Source organism: Ammodytes marinus (genome assembly GCF_949987685.1).
Source record: "Ammodytes marinus genome assembly, chromosome: 5".
NCBI lineage: Eukaryota > Metazoa > Chordata > Actinopteri > Uranoscopiformes > Ammodytidae > Ammodytes > Ammodytes marinus.
The window spans coordinates 13,897,415-13,914,703 of NC_137234.1; the positions used below are offsets into that span (position 1 = coordinate 13,897,415).

General features: G+C 38.5%; 3 protein-coding genes across 4 annotated transcripts; 2 read left to right on the forward strand and 1 right to left on the reverse strand.

Moving 5' to 3' along the window:
- Nucleotides 1-1,667: 1,667 nt before the first annotated feature.
- On the forward strand, nucleotides 1,668-4,522 carry tmem258 (transmembrane protein 258). The gene is made up of 4 exons (XM_080028648.1): nucleotides 1,668-1,735; nucleotides 2,079-2,188; nucleotides 4,130-4,258; nucleotides 4,369-4,522. Exons 1-3 carry the CDS (start codon nucleotides 1,733-1,735, stop codon nucleotides 4,254-4,256), a joined length of 240 nt encoding a protein of 79 aa, XP_079884774.1. The 5' UTR covers nucleotides 1,668-1,732; the 3' UTR covers nucleotides 4,257-4,258; nucleotides 4,369-4,522.
- Nucleotides 4,523-4,639: 117 nt separating this feature from the next.
- On the reverse strand, nucleotides 4,640-8,259 carry tmem138 (transmembrane protein 138). Of its 2 annotated transcripts, XM_080028646.1 has the most exons (6): nucleotides 8,163-8,259; nucleotides 7,338-7,586; nucleotides 7,035-7,237; nucleotides 5,875-6,046; nucleotides 5,651-5,726; nucleotides 4,640-5,556 (listed from the first exon to the last, which is right to left on the reverse strand). In XM_080028646.1, the coding sequence occupies exons 3-6, from the start codon at nucleotides 7,160-7,162 to the stop codon at nucleotides 5,444-5,446; spliced, it is 489 nt and encodes a 162-aa protein (XP_079884772.1). In that variant the 5' UTR covers nucleotides 7,163-7,237; nucleotides 7,338-7,586; nucleotides 8,163-8,259; the 3' UTR covers nucleotides 4,640-5,443. The 2 variants fall into 2 exon arrangements, with proteins under 2 accessions (XP_079884772.1, XP_079884771.1); XM_080028645.1 differs by having other exon boundaries at nucleotides 7,035-7,586.
- Nucleotides 8,260-8,971: 712 nt separating this feature from the next.
- Nucleotides 8,972-17,041, forward strand: cracr2b (calcium release activated channel regulator 2B). Its single transcript, XM_080027640.1, has 17 exons — nucleotides 8,972-8,993; nucleotides 10,577-10,815; nucleotides 10,893-11,004; nucleotides 11,097-11,247; nucleotides 11,738-11,884; nucleotides 12,015-12,105; nucleotides 12,202-12,297; nucleotides 12,385-12,572; nucleotides 13,260-13,331; nucleotides 13,498-13,648; nucleotides 14,568-14,690; nucleotides 14,917-15,043; nucleotides 15,150-15,231; nucleotides 15,580-15,694; nucleotides 15,945-16,052; nucleotides 16,193-16,269; nucleotides 16,911-17,041. Exons 2-17 carry the CDS (start codon nucleotides 10,579-10,581, stop codon nucleotides 16,993-16,995), a joined length of 1,962 nt encoding a protein of 653 aa, XP_079883766.1. The 5' UTR covers nucleotides 8,972-8,993; nucleotides 10,577-10,578; the 3' UTR covers nucleotides 16,996-17,041.
- The last annotated feature ends 248 nt before the right edge of the window (nucleotides 17,042-17,289 follow it).

Here is a 17,289-nt window from a genome sequence, read left to right on the forward strand (position 1 = left end):
CTATCTCAATTGTTACTTTAATTGAAACATCAAATTCTTACATTAGATGTTTATGCGTATGCATACTATGCTACAGAAGTTGTAATTTGAAGAGTGAGTTGTACTTATTTAAGCAGATTCACTGGATGACATGCGATAATACTGGATAAATAAACAAATCACTGGAAATAAACATGTAGAGACACTGAAAGCTCCTAGCATCTGATAGTGGAAATGCAACAAGTCCAACATTGACAAATACTTTTAAAGAAACACTGGAATAGCTTAAACTATATTTTGCTAACTGGAGACAATGCTGGTAAGGCAAGGAATGGCATGTCATCTCAGGTGAATGCCCAATCATATCTCGAAAAATGATACATCTCAGCCAGATGCAACTCAAATACTCCAGAGATTAAAATGGATAGATACACTGGACTCTTTTGTGTATTCCTCTGGATGTTTTTTTAAATATTTTTCCTGTGCCTATACAATTAAGAATATGCAGTGATAACACTTTTAATATAATTGAATTGTTTAATGTTTTCTTTTCTATTATCCCTTTTCTTGTTTTTAAATGCATTTTCCACATACTCTCACAACCATGCTTTTCTTGCTTTTTTTGTGTAATTTGTGTTTAAATCCATGTCTCATACGTGTTTGTATTCAGAAAGAAAAAAAAGGTGTATCTCAAATGTAAAATCATTATTGAATAGGAAAAACAGCCATCAAACAAAGGTTTATGGGATTTATCATTACATGAAAACAATGTACAATGCTCTCAGTATAATTATTATGACTTCAGTGGGTATATAGTACTATTTTAGCTTATTTATAATGCACCAGCTAGCATAATGAAACCACTGTAGCACTTTTTTGCACTGTATATATGAACTGCTTTTGCTCTATTCAGTGGGCCAGGTTGTTTTCATATACTCTGGTAGAACTGCAGTACATGTAACTGTATAGCTTCATTTTGTTACTACCAATGCTCCTTTTTATCTGATGTGTTTTATCGTATTGTTTTTATAGTTGATATTTTTTTTGGTCGTTGTATTATCAATAATATATTAACTTTTTAGCTAATTGTGCCCAGAAATGATTGATAAGCATGAAACCACAAACACACACTCAAATACGTTTCAAATTGTAGCACTATTTGTTAAGAAAAAAATGCCATAACACAAAAAACAACTCATTGAGTACTTTAATATCACTACTTTATCGTTATAGCCCATTTTATCTTTACATTTTCAAAGCGTCAAAAAATATGCTGTAATACTATGAATGCATGTTATAAATACATTTGTGATTGAATTTTGTCTGTTGTGTTTAATTGTCCAAACTAGATAAAAGTTATTGCTGTCCATTGGGTGGCAGCCCAATATCTATGAACAGTGTTAAGGATATATGCAAAGTTATTCCCTGAATTCAGTACTTCAGGCAGTGAAGTGGTCACCGCGACTCCAGAAAACACGCTTTTAGAAAGCAAACTTTAATGACAAGATAATGGAAACGTTAAGCTATATATTAAGTGGGTGCAGTCAAAAAACAAAAGCACCGATTTGAGACAATACGAAGATATTACTTGTACACTGCCAACGAAGAGCATAAGCCTGAGAGATTAAACTGAGGGTGTAAAATGCCCCGTGATCAACGTCCGTTCTACGTCACGTAGAAACCAGGAAGCGATAGTCAGTACGTGGCCTTCTCATCTTGGACCATTGAAACAAGAGCTCCGCTTCATCTAAAAATGGTACAATGACTAATTTTTATAGTGTTCTTATAAACTCGAATCTAAAATACAATCATACGAGGCTTTAATGTATACGTTTTTTGCATTTTCATCTGAACAACGACGCGCATTCCGTGTGAAATTGTGTTTCTATTTAGCTGCAGTGAGACGTGAATGTCTCGTCAAATTCTCTGATTTAGCCGTTCAATTATTATATTAGAAATGCAAATTCTCGATATTATTCCATTCTAAATACACGCTATAGATGTACTACATTCTAGTAGGAGGTTAAAGTAGATTTTGAAGGTGGTGAATCTTGTCTAACCTGCTTTGTATCCTGTATCTCTGTGTGCTATGGCTGCAGGAACTCGAAGCTATGACCAGATACACCAGCCCGGTGAACCCGGCTGTGTTTCCCCACCTCACTGTGGTGCTGCTGGCCATCGGCATGTTCTTCACCGCCTGGTTCTTCGTGTATCCTTCCACTGATTGTTCCCCAACTCTTGACCAGCGTCCATTGTAGGGATCCTGCAGTGCAGATCCTTAAAAAAAATATGTTAAAATGTCTTCAATCGATCTTTGAAAAGTCTTATGCCAAAAGATGGAGGGTAGGATTTCATTTTTATCAACCATTTTGTTCTGATATTGGAATTTTAAAACTCTTTTTACATTTTCACTGGACAAAATTGTCCCTAACTCAAAGTATTTGATAGTTTTCCTTTATATTTTTTTGTTGTTAAATTGCTTGCATTTAATTCCGAGGGGGCATTCAAAAGGTCAGTAAAAAATGAAGTTAAAGTGATAGTCCAGTATTTTTGTAGTGGGGTCGTATGAGGTACTTGCATATGTATAGTGAGCCTGTTACCTTATGGAGATGGGTGTGTGCCTATGTTCCCACAGCCCGATGGTCTAAAGTAATCTTACTATTTAACAGGGAATAGTATGTCTGTCTCTATGTGTGTCAGTCTCACTCCTACCCTGCGTTCCAATACCCATACTTTACAGAAAAAATATTTAGGATGTCCCAATTCTTGTGGTCAGATTTATTATGCTTAAAAATACCTGGATGTCTACTACATCCGCCTGAGATTTTTAGTGTTGAAATCGGTATGATATTTGGGCGATTATGACCCACAATCCATGATTGTGCATTGGAAGTGATGTCACAGTGGCGGAGCCTCCATATGAAAACAACCGGGGATGCAACTTATATAAAAGCAAGATCAAGGCGCAAAGTTATGATAAAATAAATATGTAAAAGTATGTCCGAATTGTATTGCATGCTAACTAGATTCTTTTTATGGTCAGATGTAGTATAGAAAAAAGAGTATGCGATTTGGAACGCAGCCCCACTCTAACCTCTCCCTGTCCCCTTACCCTAACCACCCAGCTGTGATGCCTGAACCTAATCACCAATTTTAGGACATTCGAGATAACAGTCAGCTTTTTACAGATTTCGCTGTAGCAGAAGTCAGCCTTGTATTGATGCCGAAAAACTGTTTTTCGCATAGGATATAAAAAATGCTTACCTCAAAAATATATATCCTTTCAATTGTACGCTAAATGTATATATATATTTCTGTTGGCCCCTTCTAAAAGTACAAGGTTGACTTCCACTACAGCAACGTCTCCCCCCCAAACTCCATATAGTAACTGCACTGATAGCCATCTCCATAAAATAACACACTAACTGCATAAGTACCTCATACAATCCCACTTAAAAAATACTAAACTATCCCTTTATGGATCATATCAGGGCATTAACATTTTTACCCCTGGACAAACTTGTGCCTTGTTGTCATAGAGCACAATAAGTAAACAATGCGTTTTTATGTTTTTTTCCTAAAACCTTCCAGGTTGCCATTTGAATACAATGTGACATTTTAGTACAGTTATTGTGATCACAATAACTTACTCACCAAATTATTAGCTGAGATTCAAAACATAGGGTTATTTCTAAAAAGAAGTATAAAAAGGGCAAAAATGCAAGCAGTTGTTTTTTTTTATAGAGAAAACATTTTGTTACTCAAACGGTCTGTTGAAGACCTTCAAACAAGCTAATTTAGGACATTATTAAATACTTAATTGTTGAAGAAATATTATTCACATTCTGGTCATGCACAATATGCTGTATTAATCGTCACTACAAAGCATTTACAAAGTTCAGTTTGCCCCAGGATGGTTCTTTAAAGGTATGAGATTGATAACTAACTTTTACATTACAATGCATTACATGCTGCTGTTGTACATAAATGAAGAGAAATATGTTCTGATGCTGTTAAAGGTTTGTGTTTGTTAAGGTGGTGTGAAACAAGCTTCTCACTTTTGAGTTTGAACATTGTGCATAACTGAATAATAAGTTAAACAACGGGTGAAAATAAAAAAAAAATAAGCTAGTCCTTAACTTTGTATCAGCTATGAAGTGACATCGACAAAGTACACTCGGGACGTCTACAAAGAGCTGCTGATCTCCCTCGTCGCATCACTTTTTATGGGCTTTGGCGTGCTGTTCTTACTGCTCTGGGTTGGCATCTATGTATGAAGGTACAGTTAAAATTGTGTTAAGCCCAATAGTTTAATTTTTATTTACTTTTTTCATCACTGAAGGTTTTGTAGTGGTTGACTTTGTTCCATCTCCTTCTTGTTTCCTGCAGTTTTAGGTGACTGACTTAAGATTGACGCATTCCAGGGGAACCAAGGACATCACGAGTTCAACACAGCACGAAATGGATTTAATTGGACTGCACTGACAATATTTTGGGATCATATGGACTTTTCTTTTCACCAGTAAAGGCGATTTGTACAACTTTTTAGTGTCTTTCTTTGTTGAGCCTGATATCTGCCATTACAATCTCATGGATTTCATATATAGTTACATAAATTGTTGTTTTTTAACTATTGAATTGAGTTGTGACCTGGAGTTCAAAGCGACGTAACCAGTGTGGAGTTTGAGATTAGCGGGTTACTTCAACACACTGAAAACTATTTATGGTGTGTTTCAGTAGTAGCCCCTGGAAAACCTCAATCCCTGATTAATCTTGGTTTTAAAAATAGAGCAGTCTGTTTCACCTTGTCAACAGGATAACCTCGACTACTCTAGTGATGAAGGATTACACTGGGATTAGAGAAGGATTATTTAATAAAAAAAACAGCGGGAAACGCAATTCAAAAGGTCCCCTCTCAAACACTAGGCTGACATGAAAATTGGCTTGTTGAAATGACATTAACCATGTAAACAACACATACTAACATTACATAAGGCAAAACAAATAACAGGTTTCTTCCTTTGTGGAGAAATCAAGAAAAACTATCACTACACGTTCTACAAATGATACATTGGTACAGATTAAAACAAACTTGCCACAGGAGGCAATTCCTGCCTCTGTTACAGTTCTTCCCTAAGTGACAACATTATTTAAGTCTGTCTGTTACCCAGATTGATTTACAAAGGCCACATAGATTAACAGACCAAATCCTGATTAATACTGTACCATACAGGTCGTGGTTTGCTTACCTGCCATTGAGGTTGAGACTTTGCTTCATCCTCTTTACCTGTTAACCAATTTCATCAGTGTTCAACTTCAGCACATTGCTTTGTTCAACAGGCTTAACAGTGAAATGCTTTCCATGGGTTTGATTAATAGTTTCAGAATAGATGATCATAGTCTGATGACGGCCAGTGTTAAGTCAAAAGGGCCGTTTTAAGTCTCTGTCTAAACTTTTCCTTCTTCACTGACGGGCTTTGGCGAAGGCGTCACGCAGCCACAGAGAGTCCTCATACAACCTCGGGTCTCCCATGTACTCCGCTGTGCGCTTGTACAGGTAGTAATACAAGGCCGCAGCTGTCAACAGAAAGAAGTACAGTTACTCAACAGCCACAGAGAAAATAGATTAGCCGAGATGCTAAATTCACCTCCAAATTAATCCACCAAGTACCTGTTCTTTGGAAAACAAAAAGCGCTTGAAGACCATCAGTCCAAATAAAACGGTTCGACTCACGCCATCTGAGGTTCTAGAAAATGGAAAATACAGGTATTTGTTTTTGTGGATCAAAACTGCATTGTTTCTCTGACATAAGGACGGATACAAAATTAACTTAGTTACATGTCAGACTTTTGATTTGTACAGAGCAGAGTCTACAATGGCGTGACAAAGCTTACCATCACCCAGCAGTGAAAGCAGATGCTGAGGATCAGGTAAAGAGCAGATAATATGAGCAGAGCCCTGAATTTCTCCAGCAGCAGCGACACCAGGCCCACCTGGAACACGTAGGTGTTGAATATCATCAGCAGAATGATGATCACGTTGAACAAGATGGCGATGTCCTGGATTCTGTGGACATAAGATTTTACAGTTTGCTTTTTACAATGGAATGAGCAGCGTGTGCCTTAATTCAGTCATCAATGCAGCTGCAGTGATGGGCAAATTAAACAGGTAGTGGGTTATCAGTTGTTTTCAACAAAGGTGAGGGTGAAGTATAGACCCTGTATGAGTCGTAACAATCCACACAAATGAAGGAACATTGGTTTATAACAAGGACTCATTCAGTTACCAGCAAATGAAGACCAACAGTTGATTGTATTCAAAAGGACGTGACACGTTCTCTTTAATAAAGGTGCATTGCTGGTTTTCAACAGTGTATTGGCTATTGAATAAAGATTAAACACAGACCTGCTCTGTGTCAAACAAGTGTTGCCTCAGTGTTTTTCATTAATATACAATGTATGACAATGGCAGTGTAGTGGAATATAAATGATTGGTCTAAAAGTTCAAATATTATTGACATATCAGGTCCACTGAAGCTCTGCAAATAAAGAAAGAAAGTGCAGTAAAAGGGGAGTATTGATTATTACCAGTTATGGAAAGAGCAAAACAATTTCCATTTACAACCTTAAAGACAAAGGATAAACCCCCTAAACACACATGGTTGTTGTTTTCACCTCTAAAAAACGATGTGCAAAGAGTTTCTATAAATAAATTCCAATTTCTTGGAAGCGCCTAAATACTGTAAATCTCCAGCAACTACTCTTAATGTCTGGTTATCTGCTACTTTATTTGCTTTGGGGAAATGTTTATAAATCACTAATTACTGCCATTCTCCACCTTAAACATATTACGTGTTTGTCAATCTCTCCCAAATGAGAGCCACAACTAATTATCATTTCATTGTTGATAATTTAATGAGTTGGTCATTTGATGATATGAACTGAATAAAATAAAATAAATGTAAAGGTGTAACCAGACAGTGTTGTGTCGTTACCTGATAACGGTTTGACCAAATGGTTATGAATCATTTTGAGCGTGCAGTTCAGTGACTTACACGAAAAGCACTAGCTGGATGACCGATGCTCCCCTCAGCAGTTCACTGAAGGAGTTGACGAAGAGGTCATAGGCCAGCAGTGTCAGCTGGATCAGCAGCACCAAAGAGTAGTTACCAGTCTGGAGCATCTTCAAGGGCCGATCCTTCAAACCACAGAGCTCCCAGTATATTTGCCTCCTCGCTTATGGCTGTTCTTCCTTACTCTTGCAAAAAAGAAAAAAAAAAAAAGCAGGTACTTGATGGTGAAGTTTTGTCTTGACTCACCTCTTACATACTTCATATATGATTCAAAAATATACATACTGTAGTTACTAACTTCACAGTTTGTCCATTCACATAGTCAGAAACTGCTGTTTTTTCCCATGTTCTACTGCTTTAGGTTTTCTTCACACAGGTTCGTTCCTTTTTTCGTAAACATGCTGTTTGTTGTCCTCAGAGAATAAGTGGCTTCATGATGATTGCAGGAAGTCCAAGACATCAAATAAGAGGTAAGAGATTTCATGTTCTCCATGTTGTCACCTTTGGTTTGGGAAATCTCGTCTGCTGCATTTCCTGCGATGTGGAAAACAGATGAAAACTATGAGAAAACAGAGAAGTCGTTGTACGGTTGTGATCTTTTTCACCTCCTAAGCGTATTTAATTCAGCAATCTCCAGCAGTGCAGAAGACTGCGGATGTTGTCGGCTGAGGTTAAATTACGAGTAAACGTTAGGTAAACATGCTCAGGGTGTTACACAGGCAGGCATAGAGAGGTCAAAACCCGGATTACAGGTTAATTCCACCTCCACGGATACTCCATCTCTCTTGCTTTGTTGTTCTCGAGATTCACTCCCTTTCTTTCTGTTTAGGCATCTAATCTAATGTTGACGGACGGATAACGTTATGGGCCTATAGTCCTGACTGTAGATAATCTGGGATACGTATAACAGAGTTACTACAGACTGTTTAAAATGTAATCTCCACAACAAATCACTCGGTTGTGGGGCATTGGCACGGCTCGGACGTTAACTCGGGTGAACTATCTCCACTCTCCAGACACGTTTCCTTCGTGTTAACGTAAAACATCACACATTTGTTTGACTCTGCTCGCCGAGGCTACACAAACACAATTTAACCCAAACCCACCTACCTGAAAAACGAAGTCTCCAGGACCTAAGATGAACCACGTAAATGTATGTTTTAGGCTATCAACAAACAACGCTCCCCTCAAGGAGCGTCCACTGCTGATTTTCAGCGGGTAACGTCGTCTGTATTTCCGCAAATTCCATGGTAACAGTACTTCTTACCGTAATAACAGACATATGGGTTCGCGTGTATTCTACAAAAATAACGTTTCGCAGTATGAATATTACGGAATATTTAGGGGTATTAGGCTATGCTATATATATGAGTCAACCACTATGACCACTCAGCTATTTCCTGAAAGAAGCTGCTGTGTAGTCAATCGAAAACAATTAGTCATATAGACAAGTTAAACAGGCTATTTTTATTTTTATCGCTGACCCCTCCCATGTCCTGTAGTAGGCTAGGAACGAACTAGGCTACTCCTATCTTTTTATTTTCGTGAAAATATATAGGCCTACTAAATTACTATAATGATTTAATTCAAATATCTAAACTCAACAGGACAGAAGTAGGGTGTTAAATGAGAGGTTGTGTTAGCCTACTAGGCGTATAAATTCAATGCAGTGATCATGTAGTCTCTGCTATGCACTCTATGTCTCGTATTGCACTTTCATAGCCTAAGTATTGTTTATGAGAAAAAATTCCGTTGGAACAAATAAATGATATCTCGAAAAGTCTGTGTAGGCTACCTTCATTTCTAGGGCTACATCAGACATTACGGTACACGTCGGCTGCACGCGGTCCTCACTGCCACCCGGCGGCTAAAGTGAGTATGTGACTGAGATAGATAAGCGACCAAAAGGTAGTGGACAGGACACCTGCGTCCAGTACACTGGTAGGTGAGTACTTACAACTTTCAACAACTTGATAGAAAACACTATAATTGAGGTTATTTAAAAAAAAATTAGACAACGTTTTTGTTCATACATTAATAAACGACTTACACCTTTAATAATACATTAGCCTACTCAACATGGGTTGTGTTTACCTCCGTTAGCTATTTCTCCAAAATTGGTCGCCGAGCTGGAACTTTGGGGCACAGTCGCAAACGTCAATCTTCATTTCACAACCATATTGGCTACCGTATGTTTAACTTTCTTTTTATTCGTTTGCCCTTTACCAGTCTTCTTTTCAAGCAAACATTTTCAACGTTACCTACACAGTCAGCCTGAGTAGAGTCCATATTGACATTTGTGTGTTGAGCTTTTTAATGTTTGACTGATAGTTTTGCAGCCCTACAATATGTTGTAAAACTATTTAATTACGTGAAGTCACTTTCCCTAAATGTGACAGCTCCCCACCTTGCACCACACACCGACCTTTTTAAGTAGTGTGTTTGGTGTGTGAGTTTATTTGAACTTTGGCGTGGCTGTTGGCTTATTGGGAGTCTGGTTTGAAACATAAAATCCTTAACATGTAGCCTAATGTTTACACAAGTCTCTTATCTGGAAACCTAGCATATCTCCAATATTACAGGGAAGTTTTGAATGCTTTATAGATCATCATCAAGAGTCTTTAACAGCCAGTATCAGTAGGCCTATACGTTTATGTATTGTTTTTTATGTCCTACATGGCAACACCTAAGAGATATTAAGGAGAGGCAATATCTCATTCAACAGTGAGTGACACAGCTTTTTGTGTAATAGAAATGCAATTACACCTGAAGACTGACTATGGTTTGTAATGCTTGTATGTGTCATATACAATTGTTTAATGAATGTTTATGAAGACACCAAGACTCATTAGTTCTTGAAGAGCAAAATTTGTTTGCAATTGAGGTCTTTCTGGCAATGCAAATAACTGCAAATGTTTAATTTGCATCTCCTCTCCCCTGGCTATCTGCCCCTCCCCTTCGAGTACACGGTAACTCTCCTCACATGACACCATCCTGTTTTCTTTAACCTCTGCACATCCTGGTGCAGCGTCATGGACACTACCAGGGTTGGCGGCATCCCACATTTAAAATGTTTCCTAATTTAAATTACAGGACATCTGGTTGGGCTGCATAACACTAACAGTTAATGTTTCCCCTTTCTCCGAATAGTGTTAAACTACTATACTATATAATCGGATACCTCAAACTGTTTTACAATCTTATTGCGTTTGGACACGTCTGACACATGATCCCAGCAGCTGTAGATAGTGCGTGCTGTCACAGCTTAGTTTGCTCTGCACTTTGTGTTTGACAAGGGTGGACATGCAGGCCAGCTTTTTATATTATCTTGCAGCACTGAGAGAACATCCAAAGTGTCATTTCATTATTTCTGGTTCATCAACTGAATATCTTTAGGTTTTGGCCTCTTGGTCAATCGAACCAATTGCTGTCAAATTAACTAATCGATTAATTGACAAATTGTCTGTTTCCTAGACAAATAAAATAAGGCTTTCAACCACCCATACCCTTTTGTCCCTGCGCAGTAATGTCTAAGTGGCTGAGTGATGGCGAGGTGCTGGTGGGTCAAGGCAGTGGTGAAGCCGTACCTATGAGCCCCAGACTACGGGGCCTGCCAGCTGGGAGCCCCAAGCCAAGCCGGGGGCGTAGTCCACTGGCCTCACATAGCTCCAGAGAGGCGGGGCCAATAAGCCCCCAGGCCAAGGAGCTGTTTGTACTGTGTGACAAAGAAGGGAAAGGATTCATCACTAAGCGGGATATGCAGGTAAGCAGCTGATGTGGGACAGTAACACCATTTAGTCCCATTGACCAGCCTTGAACTGTCCATCTTCCTTTGTTCAGAGGCTACAGGTGGAATTGCCCCTGTCCCCCGAACAGCTGGAGACGGTGTTTGAGAGGCTAGACCGACGGAGCAATGGATTCCTAACTCCCAATGAGTTCAACACAGGACTTGGTGAGTGTCACTATGACGTCATATGGAGGGGACAAATGTCTGTGTCAATCTTCTTTTACCAAACCCTCTGTGCCTGTCTGTCTGTGGTGCAGGCGAGTTTGTGGGGCTGGAGGACACGATTGAGCTGAGTCATGACCAAACAGAAGAAGATATGGACCAGGTGGAGGGTTCCCATGACGACCCCCCTGAAGTTAGATTTGTAAACATACTGATGGAGCTGGGAGCTGACAGACTCTTCAAGGAGTAAGATTACTGTCCATCAACACTGTATACTACGGAAGCAAAGTTGAATCATCATTTTACTTAAAGCAGTCAACAGACTAAATATCATAGCCTCTATGTTTACAAGAAGCTGAAGGATAGTGAGGTGTTGGTGTCGGACATTTTAGGTAGGCTTTAAATAAATTAACTGATAATACTAAAAATAATAAATACTTCATAATGCAATTCCTCCACTGTACCACTGTCAAAATAAACCAGCTACAACTGAATATGAAAATATTTAAATGAGTGATTCCTTGGATCAGTTTTTGCCACTGATACAACTATGTATCTACTCTAAATTGTTGTATTCTTCTTATTCAAAGTTAAAATGTTAAAACTCCTCTTCTTGACCAAACAATGCAGATCTTTTAGGAATCTTACTTTGTGCAGGTCACAATAATACTCATACCATCATTTTGATCCAGTACCTTTTTGTAATGTGTGTATTGTATTGTGTGTTGTGTATCAGTCAGCAGGAACTCTGTTCTCTGTGGTGTGAGCTCCAGAGAGACAGGCCAGAGCTGCTGAGTGTCCTGGAAGGCGTCCTAATCCACGCAGTGTCCCATTTACAGGACTCCATCAGAGAGAGAGATAGTCTGGAGCAAGCTCTGTGCAGGTCCAAAGTCCCTACCAATGCCCCCTGCATACAATGAACACCACATACATTAATTATGTCTTATTTATCTGTGAGAATTCAGATTGTGTTGAGATTTCTAAAAATAACTCCTTACATTTTGTTTATTTAGACGGGAGATTGAACATGATCAGATTGTCCGGTCCATATATGAAGAAATGGAAAGCCAAATCCAAGAAGAGAGACAGAAACAAGTGGATCAGGTACAGACAGACATGTGCTATTAAGTACAGCCCTTTGTGTCATTTAACAAGAGTGATCATCACAATAGCATTTAATGAACTTATTATGAAATCAAGGAGAGCGTTAAACAGAAGCAGAGAGGGCAACAACTCGAGGAGGAGTTGAAGATGCAGGAGCAAGAGCTGGAGAATACACTGACCAAACAGAAAGAGGTACGCGTCCCAAATGGGACTCATTTTGTTTTCCGAAGAGTGTTGGTTTAACACAAGTGAATCAACAGGACCTGTCTTTGTCCATAGCTGGAGGCCAGAGTCCGGCAGCTGACCTGTGAACAGGCAAACATCAAGGAGCAGAACAGGCAGCTGCGGAGCCTCAACATCCAGTTACAGGAGCAGGTGGAGAGCAGCAAGGAGCAGCTGCAGGCCGCTCTGCATCAGCTCAGTCTGCTGCAGCTCAACAAAGCCCAGGAGCAAGTGGCCAGACAGAGGTGAACAGCCAACAGCACAAGAAGCTACCCTTATATCTTTGGAAATTCATTCACTTCCTGTCCTCGAGATACAACTGAAGCCTTTTTTTTCTAATCGTGGTAATAGTCCAATTTGATCAACAGGCGCGTGAGTGTTTTGGAGTAATAAACACATGGGAGTGATATTTAATTTCATTTAATTTAACCTTTATTTATCCAATTGACATCAATTAAGGGGTGACCCTCATTTGCAATGACGTCGAGTCAAACAAATACAATTCAAAAACATCAAATATACAACAACTGATATGGAGTAAAAAGTTCCAGTGTTACCAGCTGCAGGCTTTTGAGAGTTTGAAAGAAATTCAAGAGCAGAATAAAGTTACCATGGTCAAAGTGTGGTTACATTTTGTCCATGTCAGATAAGTTTAAAAAAATACTAAAATGTGCAGAAAATTAAATTACATTACGATCATTTAGAAATGTTGTCTTCTCAGTTGGTAGTAACCTTTTTACTTTGAGATTGCTGGCAGCTGATCCAATACATTTTCAAGAGTTTATTTAAGTGCATGTATGGTGGCATAATTCTGTAATTTTTTTTGGCTGTAAAAAAACCCGGAAACACAATGCATCCCCCTATTGCCAGCAGGCATAACATTATAAAATATCACCATTCTGTACATTAACAATCTTTTTGCTTCACCGTAGAAACGTGATGAAGGTGTCAGGCAACATGCAGAAAGAGAAGGAGAGTCTCCTGAGACAACTGGAGCTATTGAGGTATGTCCAAAGAGTTCCTGTCTTCAGTTCCAATCAAGTTCTTTGTGTTCTTCTGCAGGTGAAAACAATGATTGTTAAAAAATCCAGCATGTGTTCATGTGTCTCTAAACATGATTCAGTCGGTGGTGTGATGTCATTTCTAAATGATTTTCTCTTTTTGTGTCAGGGACATGAACAAACAGCTGCGAGATGAGAAAGATTCCCGGCAGTCTCAGAAGAGGGTTAGTGACAGACCATCAGTCCTTCCCTCTCTTCCATTAACCTATTACCTCAGTGAAGACCTTTGCACGCCGTGGACACAGCACATTTATCCGACCTAAGCTAAGTCTTGGAATGGCTTCATGCTTTTTTTCACCACCTGGACAATGATTATTTATATTGGCAGCTGCTGTTGTTTGGTTCCATTTTTTCTGCAATGTCAGCAATGTTTTGTTCTCTCTTAAAGATGTGTTCAGTGAAGTGAAGGATTTTGTTGTAAAGACATTTATTATGTCATGTGTCATCTTAAAAGAAAGGGTGTATTCTATGTTTATTAATGATATTGTACAATTATTTATGAGAACTAAAGTGGGTCAGTATTACCTATTAGTAATCACTAATAAAACCCTTTACTTATCACACTATTTTAGTCTCTTTACAGGTCACCCATAATTGCATCTACATTCTTAAGATAGAGGCTAAAAAATAAAAAAAACTAATAAACAGTAGCTATATTAAATATTTATTTTAACTCTCAATCAATCAAGGTTTTATGAACAAAGAATTGCCAAATGATACAAATTTTCTTTCTAGAAACCTTATTGACCATAATACAATGAACACATGTATTTTATATTTGTCTTTGTTATGATGTTAAATGTCTTTGCAGCAAAATAAACGTCACTATTGGACTGAATTCTTGCTTTCTAAATGTATACATCAGATAATCTGCATTGTAAACTACTAGTTTTGCTACAAAGGAAACATGTTTTTTGGAAACTTACCAGAGCAAAGCAATATATTTATGTCATAAAAACCTTAATGCTCCTCATTTCTTTCACAAACAAACTTTTAGAATCCAAATTTCCCAAAGACATTGCAGAAGAAAGGGTCAGTCATAGGTAACTACTTTCTGCAAGACAAGCCATTGAAAAGGTTTGTATGACTTAAAGGCATCTGACATAAACATGCATCAACTTCGCAGTAACGCAAGGCCCATTGCCCCTAATTCTGTGTATTCATTGATTCTGAAGACAGCTGAGCTCATCTGATGAGATGGAGCAGGACAAAGACAAAGATGAAGATGTGACTAATTCATCCAAGAGGCACCAGCCGTCATGTAGCGTCAGTTGTGAAAGTGTTGAACAGATGCAAACTCAGGTAGGGAACATAATATATCTGAAAATACACAAATCCCAAATCCATACATTTTTTTTATAACACAGTTAAAGCAGCTAGAGACCTATACTGATAATATAAATAATACTGTATAATGATGGAAACAGATTTGTATAGGTCTCTAGCACAAATGTGCATCCTATTAAACACAGAAGAAGAAGAAAAAGCGTTCTTTCATAATGTTAAGTTTGGTTTACCTGAATTTTAGAGCTCATTTGTCAGTGGTCAGCGAGTGTTCAAGGTGGTGTTCCTGGGTAACTCGGGGGTGGGTAAGACCTCCTTCATTCAGAACTACTGCACAGGACACTTCTACAGTAAAATGAACGCTACTGTTGGTAAGCTTTTTCTTTGATTATCCATCCATTATCCATATGATTAATGTGCTCAATCAGTGTTTATATAAGTATAGTATGAAACCAATGGGTCTCTGTTGCATTCTAGGTATAGATTTCCAGATAAAGACTCTAACCCTGGGCTCCATCACCGTCATCCTGCAGCTCTGGGACACTGCGGGACAGGAGAGGTCAGATATTACACAGCTTTTAAACCTACCCCCCTTCAAAGAATTGCAAAAGTTCCCATTATGGTGATCCGATGTGCAAGAAAAAAATTATACATAGCAATACATAATAAAAAAACAAGGTATGAAACTGTGCACAGTTAATGCCTTTCAACAACTTGCTTGCTGGTGCTCCACCAATGCAGCTTGTGCCCATTTTATCTTTTTGGTCCTTTTTGAGTCCGCCTCTACATGTGCTTTTTTCTGACCTTACATATTCCAAATCATAAAATTTGAGCTAAATATTTATTTGGTAAGTCTTATTTCTTACAAACTAAAAATTCAACTTCTTTGCAAACAATGTCCCTGCAGGTTTCGCAGCATCACCGAGCAATACTACCGAAAAGCTGACGGCATCATTGCTGTGTATGACATCACTGACGCCTCTTCCTTCACCGCCGGTAGAGCGTGGATCGACTCTGTTAAGGTGAGCAGGGGGAGACGACGTGCATGTTCGGATGGAAAAAAACATGCAAAAGAGTTTGTCCCTATTTAAATACACAAATCAGAGCAATGTATTTCTTATGCTACGTGTGTGATACATCCCAACTTTGATTCCTTGTTTGTTTTTAGGGGTCATTTTTGTCTGATATTCATGTAGACAATGTGATAGCTCTCCCACCACAGATGTATTAGAGTGTGTGACTTCTAACCTGTTGTGTTTGTGTGGTCCTCAGGAGAAGATGTGTGAAGGTGCGGTGCTGATGCTGCTGGGGAACAAGCTGGACTTGGCCGACAGTGACGGCAGAAAAGTGACAACAGGGGAGGGCCAGAGACTCGCAGAGGTCAGGCCTATTTGAATATTCAAATTGTTTTGTACAGTGATTTACTCATAATGCCACCACTAAGAGAAGAAGTGCCACCACTATCTTTGAAATAAATAGAAACACATTTTTTTTTTTTTTTTTTACTTGTGTTTATACAGCAGCACCAGGCTTTGTTTTACGAGTGCAGTGCCAAAAGTGGATGTAACATGGAGGAGCTGATGATCTCTCTGGTTGGGTATGACATCTTTTCTTTGCTGTGTTTAATACACACCACCTAGATCCTGTCAAATGTTTGTATCTGCTGTGTTGACATTTTGTTTGAAAACTTCATTTGTTGCAGTGTTTTTCACTGTAACCAAATTACACAACAATTCCACCTTCGTGAACATTATATTGATTATATATAGAGGCATCGATACATTATTTTCATGTGTTGGACTGCGGTGTGGTGCTGTGGAGTTTGTCATGCAGTCTAGAGAAACAGTTTCCAAGAGCTGTGGGGCGAAGTCTTCTTCATGCTTTTTTTTTTTTTTTTACAAAACAGAAATGTATTAAACAGAGAAAAGTAACAAATCATCATATTTGAGAAGATTGAATTAGAAAACATTTAATATGTAAACGATTTCCAAATGTCTTGGGGTTAATCTGTCAGTTATTAATTACTTTATTAACTTATTGCTCCAGCACTATTTCTCGTATTTAGCCTGCTGTCATTAATAGAAAGAGGTACCTAATTAAATGAATTTATCCCATATTATTTTTTTGTCATACACATGACAGCTGGAATTAGAGATGTAAACTGCAAACTCTTTATTTTATTCTCTAACGTTGTGTTTTCTGCTGAAGGATGATCTATTCTTTTTCTCCATCTTTTAGGATGTTGGTTTCCCAGCACGACAGACATTGCGAAGGGGCACTTTTACTGGCTGAGGACACTGCTGAAAGACGCTGCTGCACATAAACAGGAGAGTATTGGAAACTCCCTGGTGTCACCACTTTGCTTGACTGGTGTTGCATTAATTGTTTGCCTGGACGGTTGAATGGAGTTATGGGGGAATGTTGAATGTTAAAAGAGTGTCACTGTCGCTTATATCATGTAGACACACAAACAGGGTAACTTTTCTGCACACAAGTTTACTAAACAGTATCTTTAATGTTTGTTATTATTTGTCTTTTAATCCTCCCATTAAAATATATTTTTTATGACTCTGTTGCCGTAGCCAAATTTTCTTTTTTGCATAATTCACTTCAAGCT